This window comes from Trifolium pratense, linkage group LG4 (assembly GCF_020283565.1).
Source record: "Trifolium pratense cultivar HEN17-A07 linkage group LG4, ARS_RC_1.1, whole genome shotgun sequence".
In the NCBI taxonomy this organism is placed as follows: Eukaryota; Viridiplantae; Streptophyta; class Magnoliopsida; order Fabales; family Fabaceae; genus Trifolium; species Trifolium pratense.
The window spans coordinates 23,632,526-23,659,855 of NC_060062.1; the positions used below are offsets into that span (position 1 = coordinate 23,632,526).

General features: G+C 32.7%; 4 protein-coding genes across 10 annotated transcripts; 2 read left to right on the top strand and 2 right to left on the bottom strand.

Annotated features, from left to right (window-relative positions):
• Window positions 1-215: 215 nt before the first annotated feature.
• Window positions 216-4,315, bottom strand: LOC123922327 (MDIS1-interacting receptor like kinase 2-like). The gene is made up of 3 exons (XM_045975053.1): window positions 4,253-4,315; window positions 1,170-3,930; window positions 216-574 (listed from the first exon to the last, which is right to left on the bottom strand). Exons 1-3 carry the CDS (start codon window positions 4,313-4,315, stop codon window positions 216-218), a joined length of 3,183 nt encoding a protein of 1,060 aa, XP_045831009.1.
• Window positions 4,316-10,627: 6,312 nt separating this feature from the next.
• On the top strand, window positions 10,628-16,776 carry LOC123923380 (subtilisin-like protease Glyma18g48580). The gene is made up of 12 exons (XM_045976068.1): window positions 10,628-10,790; window positions 10,953-11,062; window positions 11,287-11,384; window positions 11,477-11,641; window positions 12,479-12,611; window positions 13,347-13,582; window positions 13,652-13,956; window positions 14,192-14,301; window positions 14,413-14,688; window positions 14,913-15,027; window positions 15,528-15,741; window positions 15,933-16,776. Exons 1-12 carry the CDS (start codon window positions 10,707-10,709, stop codon window positions 16,463-16,465), a joined length of 2,379 nt encoding a protein of 792 aa, XP_045832024.1. The 5' UTR covers window positions 10,628-10,706; the 3' UTR covers window positions 16,466-16,776.
• Window positions 16,777-18,651: 1,875 nt separating this feature from the next.
• On the top strand, window positions 18,652-19,764 carry LOC123922328 (subtilisin-like protease SBT3.13). Its single transcript, XM_045975054.1, has 3 exons — window positions 18,652-18,962; window positions 19,157-19,274; window positions 19,708-19,764. The coding sequence occupies exons 1-3, from the start codon at window positions 18,652-18,654 to the stop codon at window positions 19,762-19,764; spliced, it is 486 nt and encodes a 161-aa protein (XP_045831010.1).
• Window positions 19,765-21,432: 1,668 nt separating this feature from the next.
• LOC123920770 lies at window positions 21,433-26,742 on the bottom strand. 7 transcript variants are annotated; one of them, XM_045973083.1, is made up of 8 exons: window positions 26,154-26,742; window positions 26,009-26,061; window positions 24,243-24,326; window positions 24,035-24,142; window positions 23,801-23,924; window positions 22,810-23,115; window positions 21,734-21,905; window positions 21,433-21,642 (listed from the first exon to the last, which is right to left on the bottom strand). In XM_045973083.1, the coding sequence occupies exons 1-6, from the start codon at window positions 26,548-26,550 to the stop codon at window positions 23,105-23,107; spliced, it is 777 nt and encodes a 258-aa protein (XP_045829039.1). In that variant the 5' UTR covers window positions 26,551-26,742; the 3' UTR covers window positions 21,433-21,642; window positions 21,734-21,905; window positions 22,810-23,104. The 7 variants fall into 7 exon arrangements, 5 of the variants coding, with proteins under 5 accessions (XP_045829039.1, XP_045829038.1, XP_045829041.1 ...); XM_045973082.1 differs by having other exon boundaries at window positions 22,810-23,924; window positions 26,154-26,740; XM_045973085.1 differs by lacking the exon at window positions 24,035-24,142 and having other exon boundaries at window positions 26,154-26,739.
• Between the last annotated feature and the right edge of the window lie 588 nt (window positions 26,743-27,330).

Consider the following 27,330-nt stretch of genomic DNA (forward strand, 5'->3'; position numbering starts at 1 on the left):
TTTGGAAAATCATTGTAGCTCACTGTGATTTTTCCCTACTCACAGCGAGTTCAAACATGCACACATAGGTGATTGAATTGATTTATTAATAGCCTATTTGAGCTTACACCCTTAATAGTTAGCACACAAGATAATAAAGATGACAGAATCTCAAACACATTATTAGTAGCACAAAAAAAACAGTGAAACTTGCAATACAAGTAAAACAAAGTTCACTAATTTAAAAGTTGACCAAGTGTGACGATGCGGAATGTCTCCATTGATGGTGATTTTGGCATCACAAACATGTTATAAACTTGTTTCATAGTTGGTCTAGAATGTGGATTGTCACTCAAGCAAGCAAATCCCATTTTTGCAATCAAGATCACATCCTTAGCAACTGAATTTTCTGGAAGAGGAAGTCTTTGGTCTAATACATCTTTCAATAGTAAATTATATGCTTTTGGTGCTTCAGATGATGAAAAAAATGTAGAAATCAGATCCCCAGGATGCTTTCCTATAATTATTTCCAAACATAGCACTCCAAAACTAAACACATCACATTTCTCATTCACTTCATGAGTATATGCAAGCTCTGCAATAAAATTATTAAACATATGAAAAATGATAGTAATGCCGAAGTAACATCTGTTTGAATAAACAGTTTAATTTGCGGCTTATAGCATAAAAACTTATCATGATAAACCCTTATGTATAAGCTATTTCTAGGGGTAAGCCAACTTGAAGAGTTTATGACAAAAGGCTAAACACAGCTTATGAACATGTCATAAGCAATTTTCATATGTTCTCCCAAACAATCTCATAAGTACTCATGTCAGTAGATATATCAAATAAACCAATCCAAACAAGCCAATTGTATAATACTACTACTCTTGACTCAAATATATGCAAAAATAACCTAAGAGCTTAACTGGATTGACTTATTTGAGTTCATCTACTAATATAAGTACTCTGAGACTGTTTGAGAGAGCTTATCCAAACAGCTTATAACTTATAAGAAAACAATTTGACTTTATTTTATCCTTGGTTATAAAAATGGCTTATACATAACCACTTATATGATAGGATGCTTTAATCAAACAAGGCCTGATTCATGCCAATTAAGAATATTAATTAACCTAATATAAAAAAGGTGTAGAATTTCATAAAAACTTAAAGAAGTGCCTAACCTGGTGCTGCATATCCATAAGTGCCTGCAAATGTTGTTGAATTATGTGAATCAAGATTAAGAATCTTAGCAGTTCCAAAGTCTGAGATGTAAGCTTCACAATCCAAATCTAAAAGAACATTTTTGCTCGATATGTCACGATGAACAATAGGAGGAGAGCAACCATGATGCATATGGTAAAGAGCATTTGTCACACCCTTAACAACATTCACTCTCTTTTTCCAATCAAATGTTGTTGCTTGTGTATCAAGTCTCATCACATTATCCAAACTCCCTCCTTCTAAGAACTCATAAACCACAAAAGAGTGGCGCGGATGCGAACAAAATCCATACAACTTCACAATGTTACGATGTTTGATTTGCGTCAACGCTTTAACCTCATTAGTAAAAGCCGTGAAATTGTTCATTTCACTCTCAACTTCAGCATGAAGTTTTTTCACAGCAACAACTTGACCAGATGCTAAATTAGCCTTGTAAACCAAACCAGAACCTCCTTCACCAATGAGATATTTCTCATCAAAATCCTCTGTGGCTTCAATGATATTTTCATAAACCATTTTTCCATCATAACTCCATATGGAAAAAACATCTTCAATTTGTTTTTGTTCTTGTTCTTCTCTAGCTTGCTTTTTAAGTTTTCTTGCCTTTTTCCAATGAATATACAAAGAACCACCAACCAAGAAGACTATAAGAAATAGAAAGAGTATCAATATCATCACACTTTTGTGTTTACTTTTTGTATTGTGATGACTTACCACACAAGGAAACAAGCTTGAAGAATTACCACACAAGCCTTTATTGTTTCTCAATGCTTCAAAAGGTGCCTTAGAAAACACTTGATTGTTTGGAATTGGACCCTCTAATTGGTTATAAGATATGCTAACATTTGTCAAGCTAATCATATCTTTAAAATTAGATGGAATATTTCCAGAGAGATTATTGTGAGAAAGGTTCAATGTGTTCAACTTTTGCAACTTTCCAATATCTTCAGGTATTTGTCCACTTAACAAATTTCCACCAAGATCAAGATCTTCAAGAGATTGCAATCTGTTAAATTCATGTGGAATTCCTTCCATGAACTTATTATTGCTCAAATTCAAATGAACTAGTTTGAGAAGCTTTCCAATTTGTTTTGGAATTGAGCCACTTAAACTATTTTCTGCAAGATTCAAGTTTCCAAGTCCTTGCATGAATCCTATTTCTTTAGGAATTTTTCCATAAAGTTCATTGTTACTAATGGAGAGTTCATACAATGAAGTCAAGTTACAAAGCTCTTTAGGAATTTTTCCTGTTAAGTGATTTGAAGAAAGTTGAAGTGATTGTAACTTAGGGGCTTGTCCTAGTTCTGGAGGTATAGTACCTGATAAATTGTTATTTGAGATCCTTAGGCCAATTAGATTATGACTTTTCCTCCAACTTTGCAAAATTTTGCCATGAAAGTAGTTGTGACTCAAATCAATGTAGCTCAAATTTGGATATACACCAAAATCATCTGAAATATTTCCAACTAACATATTATCTGCAAGGTTGAGTCTAACAAGGCTTGAACAATTCTTCAAGGTTATCGGAACTAAACCACTAAAATGATTCTCATTAGCAGAAAAGTTTCTTAGTGATCCACCAAGGCAAATTTGATGTGGCAATTGGCCAATGAAATCATTTGAACTTAATTGTAAGCTTTTCAAATTGGTAATGTTTTTCATTGCTTGTGAAATGCTACCATTAAGTTTGTTCATGTGAAGTAATAGAAAGGTTAGTTTGGTCAAATTTCCAAAGGTTGAAGGAATAGGACCAGAAAGATGATTTTCTGAAAGACTGAGCATTTCTAGATTGATCAAGTTTCCTAATGAAGATGGAATTGATCCAGAAATTTGGTTTTGAGAAAGTGATAATTGAATGAGTTTTGTCAAGTTTCCTATAGTAGAAGGAATTGATCCATAAAGTTGATTATAACTAAGCTGAAGTTTCCTCAAATTATTCAAGTTTCCTATGGAGGATGGAATTTCACCAGAAAATTTGTTGCTTAACAATTTAATTGTTCTAACAGAAGAGATTGTGCCTAAATCCATAGGAATCGGTCCAGAAAGAGAATTTCCGTATAGAACAAGTTGTTGTAAGTTCATCAAGTTTTTTATGGAAGGAATTTTGCCGGAGAGATAATTAGCTGATAAATCAAGTTCAACAAGATTTATCAACATTCCAATTGTTGAGGGAATGGAACCAATAAGTTTACATATTGCAATATGAAGGTAACTTAGATTCCTTAGTGTCCCTATTTCTTGTGGAATGGAACCATTGAAAAGATTATGACTCATTTTTAGTTTAGAAATTTTGGGCAAGTTACCAATTTGATGTGGAATAGTACCATGAAAGAAGTTGTAACTTATATGCAAAGTTTGAAGCATAGGAAAGGATGAGAAGTTGAGACTTAAAAGAGTACCTTTAAGACCAAAGTTTGCAAGATTTATAATTGTCACATAATTGGTTTTTTCATCACAAACAATCCCCTTCCAATTGCAAGGACTTGAAATGATGGACCAAGTAGACAATGAAGCTTGGCTTTGTTTGTCAAGGTTAGTTTTCCAATTTAATAGAGCAATTGCTTCACTACCTTGAACTTTTGTAGCATTAGTGGCAGCAAAAGTGAAAATGCCATAAACTTGGAGGGTAGAAAGCCATAAAAGTGAATTGAAAAACATGATGAGAATAAAATGAAAAGACAGAAGCTTTGTGGACATTATGTTTAAGGTGTAGGTAGAGTGCTTTTCATAAGGTGTTAGGATTAGGAATAATCATACAGAGGATTCCTTTGCATGCTTAGTTATGTAGTTGAAGTAGGGTCATGTCCTTCAATTTATCTTGCTGGAATAAAAGCATGCTACTCTCACCATCTCATAATAACTCTATTTTTTTTTAACGTAAAATGATGCCCCGGTCTAAAACAAGAGAAGATCATAGGATCCAACGACGGGTCCAAGACATGTCTTTTTACCACTAGACTAAATCCTTAATCCTTAAAATTATATCAACTCTAGTTTAATAATGCACACAAATTTATGTATTTCTATCCCTAGAGTTGATTACCTCAATTACGAATTGTCTCGCACGACTCCTAAGTGAGAAAAGAAAGAAGAGTTTTGGATCCATTACGAAATCGATAGAAAAAGAAAATCCCTTAGATACGTTAGATCCGGACACGCCATTGGGAGTGTAGCATCCACAGACCGGACGCACCCATGGCACTGTGGCGTCCAGAGTCCACTTTTTTCTTAGATTCGGCAACAGTTTTCAAGCGTTGTCGAAGATCCTAAGCCTGTTATCTTTAGATTGGCAAAGGCAATAGATTGTAACATATCCAAAAATAAATAAAAAATTGTTCCCTTAGACATAATACACAACGATTTTCAACGTCGTTTAAAAGTGTTCATTGAATTTGAAATTGAGAACAGTTTTATGGAAGGAACGAGATATTATACATATATTGATTGGAAGAAACTCATGATCAAGTACTAAGAAAGGATTAAGAATTTAGCTCGTCATTCTCACACATTCTTGTAAGCATTTAATATAAGGAAGTCCAATAAGCTAGCTTATTGAAGTAACTTATAAGCTTGTTTGAAAAAAATGTAAAGTGTTTGGTAACGAGCTTCTCTAACTAGCTTATAGCGTTTTTTGGGATGCTATTTCAAGTAGCGTATGAGCTTATAGCTTATAGTTTTTTCATTTTATTCCATATTTACCCTCATTAATTTTATTTATTTATTTTTTAAAAATTATAATAACTATCCTCTAACACTTACAAAAAAAAAAACTACCCACTAACCATATATTTTTACGTCATTTTGTATTTACAACAGCTAAATTTGCCAAACACTTTAATTTTATTCTACTAGCTTTTCAGCTATAAGCTACCAACCATCAGCTATCAGCTATAAGCTAGCTTTTCAGCTATAAGCTAGCTTATCAGCTATCAGCTAGTTTATAGCTTATTTTTACCAAACAGAGCCTAAATGGTTTAAAGTGTTGAGTAGAGGTGTGTTATTCAAACACAAATTTTGAGACACAAAATTAACACAACTCTCTTTTCACTTATAAGCACGCAAAACGAGATATACAAAAAATATTAAAAAAATCAAAAAAGTATATTTATTGTATTTTTATCAAATAAATGTGTTTACATAACATTTTCCCGTTGCGTATTACCATCTAAGGTTATTGCAAATGTAAGAAAAAAGTGAAGATGGGATGCGACACTGCCATTGGTAGTACGTTTATGAAATGATTTTCTAAACATAAATTTTGTGTCGGGTAACAAATATGCATGAAAGTACAGCAGGGGATTAATGCCAATGGTGGTACAAATGAACAACACTATCAAAATGAAACAAATAGACCCAAAGAGTAAACATAAATTTTGTGTCGGGTAACATATATGCAAGAAAGTACAGGGGATTAATGCCGCTGGTGGTACAAATGAACAACACTATCAAAGTGAAACATGTGAACTTGGCATCGGATATTTATAAATGATGTGTCTCTTTGTAGATTATTTTCCATTTGTTTTCTTATCTTTGAAATTGTTGGGTTATGGTGGAGTGTACTATTGCTACCTCCTTGGTTTACCTTTAACATTGACTGGATGTTTTGGTAATTTTGTAGGACGAGCGAGAAATTGGGTATGGTGTGAAAAATAAATCTCATAAGTAAATACACATTATGTCAAAAAAAAATAAAAAATTCTAGCTCAACTGGTAAATAATACCGAAATTGTTAGGTCGGACGTCGTGACCCGGATTCGAACCCGGAATATCACAATTATGTGAGTTTAATTTCAGTTGATTACCACTTCATCTAAAACCGAAAAAAAAAAGTAAATACACAAATTTTTGGCAGATTGGGCATATTTCAAATTGTATATGTAGGGCCAAATAGTAAACCTAATCACCATTCTAACACGATAAGTCATTATAAGGATTTAATTTAATTCCAACCGGAAATTAATGTGTTTTTGATGAATTCTTACATCTGAGTGAATAAATGAATCCATTCATGTCAGTCATGTTGAATTATGAAGTACTCCTCTGATCTATAAATGTATGTTTTCCAACAACAACAAAACTGATTAAAATAACGATTTTCATTCTTTCTAATAGATATAATACATTAGAAAATTTGCTTATGATGAGGAAAGGATCTATCTTATGTGTCCGAAGGAGATTAGTCAATGATAATGAATTTTTTTTACTTATAATATAATAATCTATATATAACCTCCAATTCGGCCTAACAATAACAAGAGGGCTAAGTCTACCGAAATGAGCTAGTCTCTTAAAACATATAAATCTGGCTATATCTTTCTTTTAGAGTCGACTGCAAAATAGATCTAGATTTTGGCATGAATTTGAAAATCAATCTGGCTATATCTTTCGGCTAACCATACCACCCAAGTTGAACACAAAAGTCCCTTGTTGATGAGTATAACGATCCCAAACATCCTTTTTAAAAGGGATCGAATGGATCGTTATGTCTAACCAACGACAGACTTTGCGCTCGTTTTCACATAAAAAATAAAATAAAAAAAAAACTAAACAAACTAATATTACTAAAAGGAGAAAAAGAAGCAGAAGAATAGAAGGGAGAGGTGTGAGCCTTCGGTTTCTGAATGTGTCTATTTATAGCAATTTTAGTCGCACAAGTGGCCAATTAAATTGACGAGTTGACGGGCATTTGACTGATGCAGAAGAATTGACCATCGACTGATCTGCTACTTAAGTAGCGGCGGCAATGGCAAAATTTTAAAAAAAAATTGCATTCTTACAACGTCCGCTACTTAAGTAGCAGAAGAGTAAAACGAAAAAAGTGTAGGGCGCGCGAGAAACGGGAAAGAGTAAACCGTTGCTGATTCTTAAAAACAAAAAAAGTGGAAACAGGATGCAACATTTCCATTGGCGTGTCCAGTCTATGGACGCTACAGTGCTACACTCCCAATGGCGCATCTAGACACAAGAAAAAGTTGAGTAATTTCGTAATTTTTTGAAAAGTTGGGGGTAATTGTGTATTTTTTTGTTGCAAGAGTAAATAAATAAATAAAATAGGCTTAAATGCAGTTTTACCTCATGTTTTGATTAAATCAGAATTTTACCCCACTATTTTAAAATCTGGACTTTTACACTCTTGTTTTAATTTTTTTGAATTTTGCCTCCTATCATATTTGACTCATATTTACTTATAAGGCAGTGGTTATGTGTTATGTTGTTTTACACCTCATTAATTATTTATTATTAAAAAAAATAAAAAATTTAATGAAAAAATTACTAAAAAAAAAATCTAAAAATGACAAAAAAAAATATAAAAAAGAATAGCGAAGGAAAAAAAAACTGTCATTTCTTAATCTCTTTTGATTCAAAATTAATCGTGATGTAACAAGTATCCAAAGTGTGCTTACATGAAGAGACATTGTGACAAGGCGTCTCTATACACAGGCGCAATGAGATTGTCAGAGTAATCCAAATTATCACCCTTTAAAGGTGCTTTAGACATCCTTTCTCATAACACACTTAACCAATTTAACCATATATCCATTATTTATTTACTTCAGGTCATATTTATCAAAAAAATCAATTTTATGCCGGGTAACAAATATGCATGAAAGTACAGCAGAGGATTAGTGCCGCTGGTGGTACACAAATTAACACTATCAAAGTGAAACAAATAGTAAACCCAAATAGTAAACATAAATTTTTTCTTTCAAATAGTGAATGTAGGCTCAAATAGTAAACCCATCATCATATTCCGACCAGATAAGTCACTATAAGGATTTACTTATAACAAATAATCTAATAACAAGAGGGCTTAGTCTATGAAGAATGAGCTACTCTTATAACAAATCAAAGTTTAGATTTAAGCTGAAAGAGGAACTTATATATATTTAGCGGCAACTTGAACAAGATTATCTCCCATAAAAAATACAAGTCAGAAACAAAACAAAAAAAATCCAGTCTAAGAGCATAAGTATTGGCTGAATTGGTTTGTTCCTTCCTACACTGATACATGTCAGAGGCACATGGATATTTATGCTTTAATGGCCGTGCTTTATAATCTTTCGTTCTTCTGCATAAGAAGTAAGAACGGTGCTGCATCTATCTAAAAGCTTGATTCCAAGCATATATTAAAAAAATATAACTCAATTAGAAACAACAAATTTGTGGTGTTTAATGAGATTCATTTGAGTGTTTTTAATGAGTTGTATGGATATCTAAGAAATATGATTAAGTTGTTTAAATAATTTGAAAGTGTAAAATAATATAAAAAATTTAGGCTTAATTAGTAAAATGGTCCCTTAAAGACATTTTTGGTTTCAGATTGGTCCCTTAAAGAAAAAAAGGTCCAAATAGGTCCCTTAAAGAAAAAAAAGTCTGAATAGGTCCCTTAAAGACATCTCCGTTAATCAGTTTGATCCTATTTAGACCTCTTTTTAGGGACCAAACTGATTAACGGAGATGTCTTTAAGGGACCTATTCGGACTTTTTTTTCTTTAAGGGACCTATTTGGACCTTTTTTTCTTTAAGGGACCAATCTGAAACCAAAAATATCTTTAAGGTACCATTTTACTAATTAAGCCAAAAATCTAATGAGACCCACTTAAAGAACTAATGTGGGTGCAATAGATAATTATCCATCCTAGGTTCTCTAACTAGGTCCCTTTTAATTCTTTATGTTATTTTACATTTTTCAATTATTTAAACTACTCAACAACATTTCTTAAATATTAATACAACTAACCAAAAACTCTCAAATGGGTTACATTGGACCCTGCATGATATAATTTAATTTATTTATAATTTAAAAAGTAAGTTTTAATTGCTTGAAGAAAAGAGCAAAAATCATGTGCAAAGAGCAAAAATCATGGGCTGTTTTGGTGCATTCCTAATCTGACTAATGAAGATGCAGTGTTGACCCACTTTGAATTATATGATATAAACCACTTATATGGTACTTATAGCACCATTATCCATCACACCCACTTGAGTTCTTTAAGTGAGTCTCATTCAATATTTTATATTATTTTACACTTCTCTATTATTTAAACAACTCAATCACATTTTTTAAATAATCATACGACTAATCAAAAAGCTCTCAAATGGGTCCCACTTGACCCCACAAATTTTTCCACATTCACATATAAGTGTAGTTTAATTTATTTTTTTAATTTCTTTCATTGCCATTCATTGCTAGCAAAGCAGAAAAGAACCGTGTTTCTGCAAATGAATGTTTTATGTTTATGTACGTTCTTTATGTGCCAATTATCGGTTCTGCCCGACACAACAACATTGAAAAAAGTGTAGCAACTCTTGGATGGCAGACGATATTGGTGCTCTTACCATCTATTTTTATATATATTAATATTTCAACTAAGTCCCTACCATATTAAAAGTTACAAAATTAACTCAATGTTTCAATTGTTTCTAATTTTAATTGTAATTGTAAATCAATTAAAACAAAATTACAACTAAAGTTGAAACAAAAAAACCTAATTACCAATTTATGAAACCAAATCATGAAAAAATTGAACAAATCTTCAAGTTCAACAAGTCTGAATGTTGAACGTTGAACGAAACTTGACAGATTGAAGACGAATTTGAATACTAAACCTGGAGCTTGAAGGTTGAACGAAGCTTGAGAGATTGATTAACGTTGAGAGATTAAATAACACGAATCTGGAGCTTGCAAAGATTGATTAAGTTGAGAGATTGACACCCATTCTAATCCCATTTTCAAAATCCCTAAGAAATCTCCATCAGCTGCTTCTTTCTCTCTCAAACCTCAACAATCTCCATCCACCCAATACTTCACTGCTTCCAAACCCAAAAACGCCGCACTCCCTTGTCGCCCCAAGAAATCTTCATCAGATGCTATAAACAAAGTCAAAGCATTTCAAATCGAAAACTCTCATATTCTTTTAGAATCACCCAAATAGAACAATCCCTAAAATTATATTATCTGATTTAGGATTTAGGGTTTTCAATTTCATTTTTAATTTGGTCAAATAAAAAACATTATAAATTATATTATTTGATTTGTTTTAAATTGAAATAAAATTTGTTTTTTGTTTGTAACTTGTTAATGAATATTTACTTGATGGGGACTCATGCAATAAATAAAAGTTTGTTAAAAAATGACTCACCATGAACTTGCGCTGATGTGGGAATTAAATTTTATTGGTAAAAAAAAAATGACTGCACCAAAACAGTCTAAAATAGGACTGCACCATAGAATCTCCCCTTAGTTAATGTTGAATAAAGATTAACTAGAAATTTCAAATTTTATAAGAATGAAACTTGTAATCATAATAGTAATTAAGTTGTGCATGGGTGCACCATTTGTGAAAGTAGTATGCACCCTAGAAAGCATTGCACTTAAAATATTTATGGCAAAAGGAAAAAGTTGGCAAGATAAAAGTTGACTCCAAAAACCAGTGAATGTGTTATATAAGCAAGCATTAGAACCTATTATACTTTAAAAATATTGAAGAAAAACAATGTCATCTTCTATCACCAAACTTTTTCTATCATCATTCATTCTTTGCAGTTTCTTGCAAGAACACACTCATGCCATTAGAAAGGTAAGCATATGCTCAATCCCTTCTGAATTATACTCATTCATACAGTTACTTCTATAGTCTAAATTTTGAAGTTGTTTTAGAATTCACATTTGCTTTTAAATATATATAAATTAATAATATATTTTTTATAATTGTTTTTTATAATTGTTTTCTCTTTTGTAGACATATATTGTATACTTGGGAGGACATTCTCATGGTCCAAATCCTTCCCTTGATGATCTTGAATTAGCCACAAATTCACATTATGATTTACTTGCTTCAATCTTAGGAAGGTATAGAATGTATGAAGTGTATGTTACATATTCTGATTGTGTTTGGTATCACGGTGACTATGTGAGAATCACGATGATCCATATTGATTTTACAGAAGCTACAAATTGTAAATTTTGAAAAATCACGGTGGATCACCGTAATTCTGACATACCGACCGTGATACTAGGCTAAGACCATGGGAAATTGATGAGTAGTACTAAAATAGTTGTGTTCTTGTAAACAGCCATGAGAAGGCAAAGGAAACAGTTATGTATTCATACAATAAGCACATAAATGGATTTGCTGCATTACTTGAAGATGAAGAGGCAACAAAGATTGCAAGTTAGCAATGATTAATTTTCCATGGATTTGTAGAGTCATTTTTTAAGACACAATTTGATAGCATTAATATAAGTATGTATTTATTGGTGCAGAGAACTCAAATGTAGTTTCTGTTTTCTTGAGCAAAGAATATAAATTGCACACTACTAGGTCATGGGAATTTCTTGGACTGGAAAAATATGGTGGAATTTCTCTTGAGTCTGCTTGGTGGATGGCCAGATTTGGTGAAGATACAATCATGGCTAATTTAGATTCAGGTATATTTACCTCTTTAATCTTTTCTTTATCGTGGTACAAAGTTTTCACTGATATTTTCCTATTTCGCTTCCTTGAAAGTGTTTATTGCATTAGGAATACTTTGACTAGTACTAAAAATCTTGACATCTTTATCTTATTTAGGAACCCATGAAACTTGTCTAAGAGGCTTAATCCTCTAACTATTTGAATCAATTCATTGTTGGTGATATATTTTTTTAGAGATTTTTTAAAAAAAAATCTAATTTCAATTTGTTTACTATCACAAGAATAAATTTTCTCCTACACTTAAGTTCCTTGTTTTTAGAAAAATTATTACGTTTAGCTTTTCATTTTAAGATTTTTTTTTAAAATTAATTTTCTAAATAAATCTTAACAAACACTATTAAAATGATAAAAATGATTCTTTTTAAAAAACATTAGATTTTTTTGGAAAACAAAATTCTGAAACAAACGCGCTTATACTATTGATCAAATAAAACTTCAAAACGGTTTTTGATGGAAATAATTAATTTTTTTTTTATTTTATTTATCTTGTAGTCAAACTCTGAATTACCGTGACCCTGAATACAAAAAAAAGTAAAAATTTGAAGTAAATACTTCATAGTAGATGTAAATGTAATAGAGAAACTTAGGTAATCTAAATGATCCTTTTAAAAACTTAAAATAAACCAAATTATAACCGACAGCTCATATAATCTAAACTAAATCAGTTCAGTTCAATTCAATTCGTGAACTATCCATCACAATTTTGTTCTTACCAGTGCGGTTCAATTTAACGTTTGTGATTTTATATAGGTTTGTACAAATATATAAAGTGTGGTTTGTTGTTGAAATAGGTGTTTGGCCAGAACATGAAAGTTTCAGTGGCATTGGATATGGTCCAGTTCCATCAAAGTGGCGTGGGAATGGAGTATGTGAGATTGATCATTTTATTACTACTTCAAATACTTCAACAACATTCTGCAATAGGTCATTTTCCTACCTAATTTTATTGTACTCTTTTTCCTTCCTTTCAAGGAGACAAGGACCACAACTATTTTAGCATAATAACACTGTCCTCCTTTTTCCAGCAATTAGTTATAAAAAATGATTAAACTCAAATACCATTGTTTGTCCTTTTCTATTTAAAACATGTTTTGTTATTTTATTGTCACTAGTAAAAAATGTTGGATTCCCAGTAAATTTATGAGAATGAGTGTCATTATGATTTGTCAAACTCGCAATGATTCCAAACATGTACAATTCATATAACAATACTCTATCCACTTTAGTCATATGCTTAATTTGAGTCTTAATTTTAGATATGACATTGGTGAAATGTTTGATTCTCATACTTCAATTGTGAGAATTACGTCCCAACTAAGTATCTTGTTACAACCATCAAAGGTTTATGTGCATTTAAATCTTTAATGTCATTGACTTACGTCGCACCACATGGATCTTAGTTGTTACTGACTTAGATTAGTTTTACGGTAAATTTTTACCATATTGATCGGCAACAAGATATGAATCTTCACTTGCAAGATATCGGCCGCACAACTAACCAACTAGTATAACTAAATTTTACATCTTGTATTCAATTCACATAATAATAAAAGACAGCATATTTAAGTGAAAAAGATGCTTTAACTTTGTATTATCCAAAATATTTTTACATGATGATACAACATTACCTAACCAACCCTACATTATGTGACAAATTAGGAAGCTAATTGGAGCAAGAATATTCAGTAAAAACTACGAAGCACAATTTGGAAAACTCAATCCCTCAAACCTCACGCGTGACTTTGTTGGCCACTGTACACACACCTTATCAACAGCCGCGGGTAACTTTTCACCCAATGTAACAATATTTGGTAACGGTAATGGCACAGCAAAAGGTGGATCCCCTAGAGCGCGTGTTGCAGCCTACAAAGTGTGTTGGTCAAAAACAGACGCAGGTGATTAAACATTTATTTGTGTATCGAATTTTGGTGAATTTACTCGTTAACAAATATCATCGTAAACAGGTGGATGTCACGAAGCTGATATTCTAGAAGCATTTGATCATGCTATATATGATGGTGTTGATGTCATTTCAATCTCTTTGGGTGGTTTTGATCCATATATTGAAGCTTTGTTCACCGATGGAATTTCAATTGGGTCATTTCACGCTGTTGCTAAGAATGTTGTGGTTATTTGTTCTGCTGGAAATGATGGACCAGCTCCTAGAACTGTTACAAATGTAGCACCTTGGTCTTTTACGGTTGCAGCTAGTACAATTGATAGGGAATTTGTTAGTCACGTTTTAATTGGTCACAAACATTACATGAAGGTATCATTTTTTCATTTTAACTACTACTACCTCTGGTCTTTTTATAATAAACAGTAGACTTTTTAGATTAATTAAATAACTGATGCATTTGATTTATATTATAGATCAGATACATCAGTTATTTAATGAATCTAATATGTGAGTTGTTTTTTTATAAAAAGGACCGAGGGAGTATTGAGAACATTACTTAACCATTAAATTTTGCATCAACTTATTTTATTGGATTGTATTTCAGGGTGCTAGTCTTAGTAAAGGCTTACCAACAGGTCAATCGAAGAAAAAGAAAATATATCCGATGATTCATTCTATCGATGCTAGATTTCCTAATGCCACAATTCAAGATGCGTAAGCATTAATTAATTCCCTAAACTTGCTCCAATTTCCAAGCAAGTACATAGTATTTGTTAGATTATCTTGATTTGTATTGGTTTTGTTACTTATAGTGTGTTATTGCAGCCGTTATTGCAAGCCTAGAACACTTGATCCTACCAAAGTAAAGGGAAAGATATTAGTTTGCATTCGACTTGACGACACAACATCAATTGCTCAAGGCTTTGAAGCAGCTGTTGCAGGTGCAGTAGGAGTTTTTGTGATGAATGATAAGAACAGTGGAAATATACTTCTAGCTGAGCCTCATCCTTTACCTGGTGCAAGTATGGATAGCAATGAAGATGAAGATATTGATGAACGTGAATGGTTCGGAAAAGGTGGTACTGACGAAAACATAACCAGGTAAACACATACGAATTTAAAGAATCACAATCTGAATACACTGACAATATATAACAAATTTACTATGTTCAATAAAATTTTACTATCATGTCACTGTTATATTATTTACTAAGACATCTCAGCAAATATTTACATGACAAGATATAATATGTTTAACTTTAAATGTTACTATAAAATACTTGTAGCAAACGAAGAACTTTATTTATATAAATTATTTACTGCAGGAAAATGGTTGCATACATGGATGCTGCAAGAACATATACAGGATTAAGGCCAGCTCCAATTATGGCCGGATACTCATCTAGGGGTCCTAGTGTTGTGCAGCCATTGATACTTAAGGTTTACAAACTTCATGAAATGAATATTTTTCGTATTTCTATTGTGAAAAAGTATTTCGTATGATTTACGGTGAACCAATATTTAAAGATCATTTGAAACTCCAACAATGACTCATGTCGCTTCTCATAATTAGAAGTTCATGATATTGTCCGTCCTCACAACTGACACAATGACCCATCCAACTAGTATCTATTTGGCAAAAACACTAAAAATAAATATTAGTGCCTCAAAATTCAACTTAAATTCGACTTTTTTTTTTAATCAGCATTGATGATCACTGTCTAGGCCATAAGAACATAGAGAAATATGAACTTCTACTTATAGATCGCAATGTTGGTAGTCGTCAATATGTTCCGCGATTTTCATATATCAGTGTACGGTAGACTACATGTGACACTTCAATTCTCCAACCTAGCGGCCACCTATTTTTCAATCCTACATTCAATGAGTACTCTCCTTCATTCATTTTGTGATTACAATGCTTTTGTTTTTTGTTTCAGCCTGACATAACTGCTCCTGGAGTCAACATATTGGCTGCTTATTCACAAGCCACTAGTCCTTCCAATCTACCATCAGATACACGCCGAGTTCCTTACAATCTGCAACAAGGAACTTCTATGTCTTGTCCTCACGTTGCTGGCATTGCTGGTCTTCTCAAGACACTTCATCCTAATTGGAGTCCAGCCGCTATCAAATCAGCCATCATGACTACCGGTATGTTAGCAAATCGATATCTCAATATCCATGCATCAAAATAATTTATCTTATAGGTTACCCTTTTACCTAAATCAAGAAAACATGCATAATAAAGATTGGCCTATATTTTGGACAAATGTTGTTCTATGGAAATGTTCATAGTCATTTTGGAAGAACTTTCTCTAATAAAAAATTTGTTCTTCTTGCAGCTACCACAATAGATAACACCAATCAACTGATTCGGAATGCATTCGATAAGATATCAACTCCATTTGAATATGGTTCTGGGCATATTCAACCTAACCTTGCAATGGATCCAGGACTTGTTTATGATCTAACCACAACCGATTACTTGAACTTCATATGTGCTTCTGGTCACAATCAAAACTTACTCAAGTTCTTCAATAACAACTCTTACACTTGTCCCGAGTCTTACAATATCGAAAATCTCAACTATCCTTCAATTACCGTAACTAATCGAGGATTAAACCCTATAAATGTTACTCGTACCGTTACAAATGTTGGGTCTCCTAGCACATATATTGTTGAAACTGGCCAACTTGAAGAATTTAAGGTTCATGTTCAACCAAGTTCCTTGACTTTTAAGAAAATTGGAGAAAAGAAGACCTTTCAGGTAATTATGGAGGCAATTGGTTGGCCTCATCATGGTTTTCCGGTGTTTGGGAAATTGACATGGACAAATGGCAAACGCAAAGTTACTAGTCCTATTGTAGTTCTTTAAGCTTAGATTTCTCTATGAATAATGTTATGTTATCATTATCATTTAAGTTTGTGTTTGTGGTTATTAGGTTGTTATAGTGTTTGACTGTTTGTTTAGTATCACCGTGAGTTTGACAAAATCTAATTGAGCTTATGAAATTTTGCATAAGCTACGATCTGACATGATACCAAACACTCAACTAATAGATTAATAATAGTTTCTGTTTTGTACTATTGAAATATGTCTTATTGGTAATGCTATGCTAAATGTTTGTAATAAGTTCATCTGCGATATCGCATAATATATGCAGAGACTGGAGTTCAAACCTTAAATTTATCATTTATTCACTTTAAAGTATGAATTTCTGGTCAGTAAACTACTCGATAAAAAGATTATATTTATTCGCCAATCTACCATTATCTCTTTTATATCAATATCACTTTAACTTACGGCAAAGAAATTGAATTCCCAATTCCAGCGGAATTTTGAACTGCTCTCTTATGTATTTTTCTCTCTCTAATTTCATATGTTATTTTAGTGATTGAATAATAGTTAATTAAATTTGGAAGGAAATTGGAATAACCAAATTGTAAAATACTCATAGACCTAATTAAAGTTTATATCTCACCAAATAAAGATGTGTCTCACCAAATTAGGATCACTAAACCCTAAACTCTCTTTATTCCATATTCAAAGTATTGGTTATTAATTTAATAAAACTTTGATTGAAACAAACAAAAAAGAATCTTAATGAAATTCATCAGCGACTTCCATTCTAATCAGCGGCGACCCACAACAGATATATGCATGCTTTTAGAAAGTTGTATGACTTATGTTAATTGCCATGAAATTTTTAAGCAATTGCGGCTGTTGGTTTTACCTTGCAAAGAGCCCTCTATGCTAGGATTTATGAAGGTGAAGAATGCTCCATTTATTATACTGCAATGGTTGATGCGGTTCTTTCTTGTCGGCATATCTATTGCGCTGCTTGTCTTTACCAATGAATGATTGCTAGGTATGGTGTAGAATTCCCTTCCATGTTGGGGATGTTACGACACTTTCCACCAAGCTATCTCTTATGATGATTTGCAGCTAGTTCTCTACGAGCGGAAGAATGTGCATTGCTCTTCTTTCCATGCCTACCTCGTCCAAGATCTTCTTCCATATCTAAACGGAGAAAAATAAATTCACAATTAATACAAACTTATAATCTATGATAAATTCAAACTTATAATTCAATCAAACATTTAATTCTTACACCAATAGAAACATAATTCATATGGAAAAACATTTCATTTCACTCAGACATTTTGTCAAACGCTTATAGTACAATATAATAAAATTAACATCATATTCACATTTAACTTAATTTGCAACACACAATCATGCTAATATGTAACCAATCTAACAACTAACCAATAATCAACAATTCAAACAACATAATCAACAATTTAACACAAATTCAGAGATAGAAATTTGCTTATGGAGGAACAAAAAAAAACGAATAGAAATGTTAATGGTGATGAGGAATACATAGAATGATAAAAAAGGTAACGAACTTACTTGATGAAGTATGATTTGAAGTTTGATATTGTTGGAACAAATTTCACATTGGTGTGTGAATTGAAAATAAAATTTGAGTCACTCATCGGGTACTAGAGCATACTAGTGTGTAATTTGGGAAAATAAATAATTAAGTCCACATTGGTAAGGTTATACCATTTATTTATTTATTTATTTATTTGTTTATGTAAATGTTAAGTTACTATGTAACCGTTTTAGGGTGTGTTTGATTCGGGGGGTTTGGAGGGGAGGGGATGAGAGAGGAGGTAATATTTTAAATTTTGTATGTTTGGTTCAATTTTTAGAAGGGGATATGAGGGGAGGGGAGCCAAATCCCTCCTAAACTCAATTTTCGTTTCCCCCCAAATTGGGGGGATTTGTAGGGGAGGGGAGGGAAGCTTTTTTTAATTTTATTAAACGGACAAAATTATCCTCAATATATTTTAGAATTTCAATATTATCCTTATTACAATTTTTATTATTAGGTGTTAGTTGTCTTGACCTTATTCCCCCATAGCAGGGTATGTATCTGCTTGATCGTTATATATATTGCTTGTGAGTTTGTGTGTGTATATGTGTTTCTTCGTCTAACAGCAACACATCTATGTTATATTATTTACTAAAACATCGCAGCAAATATTTACATGACAAGATATTTGCGTGACCACCGGGGAGTTTTTGTCGCGGCTGGAACCAATTGGTTTGAAGGAAATTGCGCCATTGTCGAAGGTGAATCGATTGCCTTACTAGAAGCATTGAAAGAAATAGCAGAAAGAGGTATATCAAACGTTATTTTTGAAATGGATTCGAAGAGTGTAGTGGATGCAATTCACAATATAAAAAGTGGTAGCTCAGATTTTAGTTCACTCATTTGTCATGTTAAGCATGTATTGTTATCTAATCCAAACTTTGTGGTAAAGTTTATTAAGCGACAAGCGAATATGGTGGCTCACACGTTAGCTAGGGTAGCCATATCTTGGTCTAGTCGCTGTATTTTTGAGACGTTACCTCTTTGTATTACTACTTTATTGAGCAATGAAATGATATGAGTTTTTTTTTGTCAAAAAAAAAAAAAAAAAAACTTTAATTGTTACTGTAAAATACTTGTAGCAAACGAAGAACTTTATTTATATAAATTATTTACTGCAGGAAAATGGTTGCCTACATGGATGCTGCAAGAACATATACAGGATTAAAGCCAGCTCCAATTATTATGGCTGGATTCTCATCTAGGGGTCCTAGTGTTGTGCAGCCATTGATACTTAAGGTCTACAAACTTCATGAAATGAATATTTTTCGTATTTCTACCGTGAAAAAGTGTCTCGTATAATCTATGGTGAACCAATATTTGAAGATCATTTGAAACTCTAACAACAACTAATGTTGCTTCTCATGACTGAGACAATAAATATTAGTGCCTCAAAGTTCAACTTAAATTCGACTTCTCTTATTGTTTTTGAATCAGCACTGATGATCACTGTCTAGGCCATAAGAACATAGAGAAATATGAACTTCTACTTATAGATGGCAATGTTGGTAGTCGTCAATATGTTTCGCGATTTCCATATATCAGTGTACGGTAGACTACATGTGACACTTCAATTCTCCAACCTAGCGGCCGCCCATTTTTTAGTCCTACATTCAATGAGTACTCTCCTTCATTCATTTTGTGATTACAATGTTTTTGTTTTCTGTTTCAGCCTGACATAACTGTTCCTAGAGTCAACATATATGGCTGCTTATTCACAGGCCGCTAGTCCTTCCAATCTACCATCAGATACACGTCGAGTTCCTTACAATCTGTAACAAGGAACTTCTATGTCGTGTCCTCATATTGCTGGCATTGTTGGTCTTCTCAAGACACTTCATCCTAACTGGAGTCCGACAGCTATCAAATCATCCATCATGACTACCGGTATTTTAGCAAATCAACATCTTAATATCCATAGGTGAAAATAAATTATCTTATAGGTTACCTTTTTACCGAAATCAAGAAAATATGCATAATATAACACCTGCAATGTATTTGAAATAATCAAAGATTGGCCTATTTTTTGGACAAATGTTCTATGTAAATGTTAATAGTGTCATTTTTGAAGAATTTTATCTAATAGAAAACTTTGTTCTTCTTCTAGCTACCACACTAGATAACACCAATCAGCCGATTCATAATGCATTCGATAAGATATAAACTCCATTTGAATATGGTTCAGGACATATTCAACCTAACCTCGCAATGGATCCATGACTTGTTTATGATCTAACCACAACCGATTACTTGAACTTCATATGTGCTTCTGGTCACAATCAAAACTTACTCAAGTTCTTCAATAACAACTCTTACACTTGTCCCGAGTCTTACAATATCGAAAATCTCAATTATCCTTCAATTACCATGACAATTCGAGGATTGAACACTATAAATGTTACTCGTACCGTAACAAATGATAGGTCTCCTAGCACATATATTGTTGAAACTCTCCAACTTGATGAATTTAAGGTTCTTGTTCAACCAAGTTCCTTGACTTTTAAGAAAATTGGAGAAAAGAAGACCTCTCAGGTAACTATGGAGGCAATTGGTTGGCCTCCTCATGGTTTTCCAGGGGAAATTGACATGGACAAATGGCAAACAGAGTTACTAGTCCTATTGTAGTTCTTTTAAGCTTAGATTTCTCTATGAATAATGTTATGTTATCATTATCATTTATAAGTTTGTGTTTGTGGTTATAGTGTTTTTTAGTATCACCGTGAGTTTGAGAAAATCTAAACCCAACTTCTATAATCTCGCGTAAGCTACAATCGATGTGATATAATAATTTGTGTTTTGTGTTTTGTACTATTGAAATGTCAGTGTTATGCTAGATGTTTGTAACAAGCTTAGTTGGGATATCACTTAATATATGCAGACTAAAGTTAGAACCCTAAATTTCTCACCTCACGGAATGAATTTCTAGGCAACTAAGCTACTTAATAAATAAACAAAACTAGTCGGCCACCCGTGCGTTGCACGGGTTCAACAGAACACCATTTATATATCAATCATGGATGTTATCAATCATGGATGTTGTTGACCATGGTAAATTAAACAACCACATTATTATTCGGCCCGTGGGTTGCACCGGTTTGGAGTAAAGCCATATATATAACAATCATGGATGCTATGAGCCAAAATTAAGCAAATTTGTTCATTTCACATCTAGGGTTGAACTGCAATTTAATTGCAAGATCATTCATCGTATAAGGTGTCGTGCCTAGTGGAAAGAAAACATAGGCACTTAGTTGAAAGTGGTCTCACCTTGCTATCACAAGCCAACTAACCTATGAAATACTGTGATCATGCCTGTTTTCCTTATAAAGAGAGTTCCTACATCTGTGTTGGAGAATAAGTCATCCTACTATATTCATCCAAATAAACAACCCCGCTATAAGGCGCAAAATATGATCATTAAGATGAAGCATTCCAAAAAGCATAAAATTCAAGTTTGGTACAGATATTACAACACAAGATTAAAAACAAAGAAAAGCAAGATAGTTCCAAAGTTAAATAATGGGAATTCTAGAGCATATAATGATGCTGACTTTGATAGAATATCTTCCGGCTGCTGGATGTTGAATGAGCATAGAGTGCTTGATTCCTTGCATATTCATTATTTGAAAATTCAGTAGTAAAACAAACAAATGAAAAATAAGAGATAAAATAGCAACCATTTGTTTAGTGGTATGTACCTAGCAAAGGGGTGCAACTTTGATTCCACCTGTTTTATTCATCTCATTTATTCTACCACTTTTTCCAATTTAATAACTATCTCTTCTCTTTAATCTTCACTTCATTCCATTTGCTATATTTGCTACTACATATTTATCATCATTTGCCTTTTCATCGTGTCAACTTCTTAATCTGAAACAATTGAAGGGCATTGATGTTGAGTAGACATGAAGGTTAAGAAAGTAAACAAAAATTTGATGTAAATAGAAACTTATAGAATTATCATATTGAAGCTATGACAAAATATAGAAAATGTGTTTAACACCTTTAAGCAATATCTTATAGTACATAAACATAATCATCCATACAATGCTAAACTGAACAATAAACTCAATTTCCATAGAAATAGTGTTTAAGACCAATTATTTTTTATGTAAATAAAAAGTAAACATGTATAATTGGTTGGTTGGGTTAATACATAAATGATTAGAAACAAATTATTTCATCTTTGCCAAATCAATAATGGCCATTTAGGAAAGCAAACAAAAATTTGATGTAAATAGAAATCAACATATTGAAGCTAAGTGAAAATGTCAAAGTAAATGAAAACATTTCATATCATTGAAAACACTTTTTACAAAAGGAATCAAGAGTATTCTTTTAAAACCTCTATTGAAACTACACTCATGGCTACACTCATACAAAGAATAGGCATAATTTAAAAACACACTCTAGAGATGTAAAGCTCCCCATTGATTTATTGGGACCTTTGGTTTTCTATGCGAAATGCATTTTTCACTATCAAGTGTTAGATGCATCATGTTGATAAAATAAAAACACAATTTAAAAACAGGGATTTGGAGGTGTTCACTCATAGGCTTTGGATATCGAAATTTGGAGAATTAGAATGTTAATTCTTAAGATAGACCATGTGATCATTTAGTAAATTTAAGGCATGAATTTAGAGTCAGGGACTACAATATTTAATGTGCAGCAAGGGACATGGGATTAATCCTTTATCTTCTTTTTTCCCCTTAAGTTGGTCTTTTATATTCCCCTCTAAAGAGGAACCATTTTCTAATGTATTTATCGTTACCTCAAAATTTGTACTTTTGGTTGCTATCTCCTGCAAAACAATATCAATGACAATATGTCTCCACTTGCACAGCCCTTGCAACTCCACGAGGGTTTCAAGAACAGAAAACCAAAAACAAACCCTCCTCCTGATACTTGAATTGATGTTCAATCAGTCTCCACTTGCACAGCCCTTGCAACCACAGTGAACGCATTCTATAACCTTCTCCTCCCTAAGTTGTTTTGGTACTCTGCAAACACAGGTGGTGGCAAAATTGTGATCGCGTGGCTGCATGCACCTTAAGCAGCATAGACGTTCATAACCAGGCTGCAAATCAAAAACAAAAACATAGTATAAGTGCTCAAATCCAAGAAAGTATAGTAATAATATTACACTGGTAGAATAATTAGTAGTGGTAGACAATATGTGATATATTCCTTCATATTTGTTATATATATCTCTTTTATCATCTTCAATTCTTTCTCTTGTAATAGCTTTTCTAATCATTTTACACCTCTCTTTTACAATAATTCTGCAAGGCAAAGAGAAAACAAAGGAAAACATGAGATATCCAAAGAAAAATGAAAATAAATGCATTCCACATTTTGGCCAACCATGCTAACCTCCAACTTTAATTGGCAAAAAAGCTCAGTCTATTACAACACAAAAGAAGTAGTTCTTAACACATACTAAACTTGCAATTTATTTCCTTAACTCATAAGCTAAACCAAGATAAACACATTTCTTCTATGTTTTTCATACTTTAATTTCAGCAGCAAAGTCTACATAACCTAAGCTAAAAAAGATTTGAAGACAAAAGGTTTGTCTTTAGATGCTAAAATAAAATCAACAGACACAAATACCCTTCATACTATTTCATAATCCACTAAAAGCAGTAGACATATAAACTAAAACTTTGCAAGTTTATTAAATTCCTCATTCTTCAAGCAAGGAACATCAGCAGAAACAGCTTCAATCTTTCTTTTAAGGGATTTTAGTTCAACTTGTAAACCTTCCTTTACAGGGTAATCAATTGTATCATTGGCCAGCTTCTGCCCATCACAGCTATATGCAGAGTCATTCAAGCTTGGATCTTCACTAAAATCTGGTAGAACAATGATACTTGAGGATGAAAGCTGCACAAAAAAAATCCATAAAGAATGATAAATAAAAACTCAAAACCAAACATCTGGTATAACATATATAGCTTCTTAAAAATTAAAAGTAAATTCATAAAGAAACTTACACTGCTATCAAAATCAGTAAAAAACTTATCAAAGAACATATCAACCAAAAATACATCATTGCAAATACCCAGAACTTTGAAGTACCTAGAATCTCCTTTGGCTTCGACCTTAGATTTTCAACATTGAAGAGAATCGGCTCGCCATAAATAACCTCCATTTCATCCGGAAACAACAATACAAAATCATAAAAATTGAAAATCCATGTACCTGGGTTTCCAAGTTCTCAAACTCTGCCAAAACTTCCTCTTCATCTTCTACTGATAATTCCTCCCCAAGTATTGCATAAATTTCCTTCAAATTCAACAAAATAATGTAAACCATCAGCAAGTTTCAATCCCTGCATAATAAGGAAATCAATATCATTACACAAAATATAAACCAACATAGAACTATGGCCACACTAGGTAGAGTTCTGCAACATAAACCATACTATTAATACAACATAGCATCGAGTTAACAGTGGAAGCTCAATCAGCAATTAGAGTTAAATTTCCTGGGCTTGGACGACTCTCCGACACAGAAAGCTTGATTGAGGTACTGTCTTCCATAAAAATGCAGGAGATGGGAATTGCCAAAGAAAAAGTAGCAGCTAAATAGTAACAACACAAACTGAGTAACTCAAGCCCAGCATCCTTAGGCCAATATAATTTATAGAAACTATTTAGACATTATAAAATTATGCGAACTTTCCAATTTCATTTACATATATGTTTCCCTCACGTCTCTCATGGCTTTCTACCAAATATCTTGTCCAGTTTCAAACATTCATAATTTCCATCTCACCGCTCTCACCCCCTCAATTTCGAATTTCAAAGTATATGGACTCTTGTTATTTTTTAAACTTGCAGCTAGACTACATTCAATTGCTCTTGTTCAAAACCAACACAAGTGTTATTAGAATTTAAGTTCTGTACTATGCAAGGCAACATCAAATAGCCATGAGCCTAAACCAAGTCCCTTAAACATTTTTAGCAGCAAAACTGAGCATAATAATGGCACTGTGGTTCTCACAAAATGATGAAAATAAGCAGTAACATAAGTATTTCAGCATGAAATCAGCAGACATCATCTGGTTAAAGTAATCTTAGTGTTGCAAGACTATAAATCCTAGTAATTAGCTGTGATTTAACTGATAATAATTACATTCATTCCACAGTAAAAAAAGGTGCAACTAACTGATAACCATGTTCAGCCACATACTCAATGCCCTCTTGAAAGACCAAATTCAATGGCCTCTTGAAATACCAAATTTTAGTTACTTGCAAAATACTCCTTCACTTGAAAAAATCCAATTCAAAACTTTCATTTATCAGACAATGTTCAAAGCTTTCACTTATAGCACAATGCTTCATGACAGCATGTATTAAGGATAATATGAGTCTATATAAAACTAACTTTAAAGAAGATAGCAAAGCTCACAACACAAGATCACCAATTTTATTTAATAAGTAGCATCAGTGCATCACCATCCACCATAACCACCACACATCACCACCACCTCCAATCTTCAACCATCCTCACCAAGAAAAAAAAAAGCAACGAAAAAAAAAAACAAATAAATAGAGCATAGAAATTAAGATCGAACCAGAGAAAGAAGGAGCAAGAAGTTGTAGTCCTGCTACCTTAGGTATATATCAATCACTACATCTTTAAAAAACCACCTCGTAACACTATTCCCAGATTTATGAAATATCTGAGAACAAAAAGAATACAAAAGAGCAACCCTCATAACCGTAACTCAAGCAAAGAAAATTGGCAACTAAAAACCTAAGGTTTTTCCACAAACAGAAAGAATGCCTATGCTTTATTCAATTCTATATTTGATAACCCTAGTTTTGAGAGGTGAAAGGTGAAACAACAATCTATCAAAGCCAAATACTTATACCAAATTAAAAATCCAGAATATTCACAATTCACAATCACAAAGTCAATTATGAGTATTTAATTTATGCAATTGAAACCTATATTCTTACCGGCGGTGCCATCATAAATTCCGACTTGATTGCAACCTTAATGCCCAACCCTACTGCAAAAATCAACAAACAAAGTTAAAAAAAAAAGTAATTGAAATAGAGGAAGTAAAATCGAAGAATGATAAGAGAGAAAGAGACCACAAACCGCCACAAGAACTCTCTCGGCCGGAACTCCTCCTCCTCGCCGGAACTTCTCTCCCGCCGGCAAATATTTTCTCACTCGGCCACTCCCTCACTCTCACGAGTGGTTGATTTGTAGATGGTGGTGGAGGTTGTTGTGTGGATGTTATGGTGAAGGATGAGATGGAGAGTGCAGAGAGAAAGAGAGATGAAAGTGTGAGAGGAAGGTGAGAAAGAGCAGAGCGAACGAGAGAGAGAGGGGGAAGAGAGAGAAAAAAAACTTCACAAATGAGAAAAATTGAGAAATCAATCATAAAACCATAGTTGTTTCCATAAACCACTTGTGCCAGTTGTTTGCATAAACCAGCAATACCTGTTGTTTGCATAAACCAGCAATTATAGGAGAGGTCCACATGAGACATCTGGCAAAAAATTATTTGAATGAATGCAAACCTAGAGGATGGAGATAGATGTCAAAGGCTAATTGGGTAAAGATTAGGGTTTCAAATAAGCAAAGATTTAGGGCTTCCAAGACAGCCTTGTAACCTAGGTGTGTCAAAATTTTATTGGATGATAGAAAAATATGGCAAAGCACTATTGGGTGAAGATTAGGGTTTCAAATTTTCCATTGATTTAGGGCTGACAAAACAGCCTTACCTTTAGTATAATAAGATAAGATAAGATAAGATTATGTTTATGACTTTATTCCTTAATCTACCATTATCTCTTTTATATCATATCACTTTAACTTGAGCTAAAAAATTAAATTCCCAATTCCAGTAGAACTTTGAACTGCTCTGTTATGTATTTTATTTTTCTCTCTAATTTCATATAACATTTTAGTGATTGAATAAGGGTCCGTTTGGCCCAGCTTTTTTTAGAGCTTATGCAAACAGCTTATTCAATATAAATTAAGTTTTATGAGCTATTTTATCATAAACTAGCTTGACAAACTTATAATAATATGTAAAAATTACATTGTTTGCAAAAGCTCTAAATAAGAGGAAAAAAAGTCAGGTCGAGCAGTTAATTAAAATTTGAAGGAAATTGGGATAATCAAATTGTAAAATACTCATATGCCTAATTAAATATTCTATCCCACCAAATTAGATCACCCTAAACTATGATTTATTAATTTAATAAAACAATGGTTTAAAAAAAAATTATAATGAAATTGGACAGATTTTTAATTTGAAAACTAA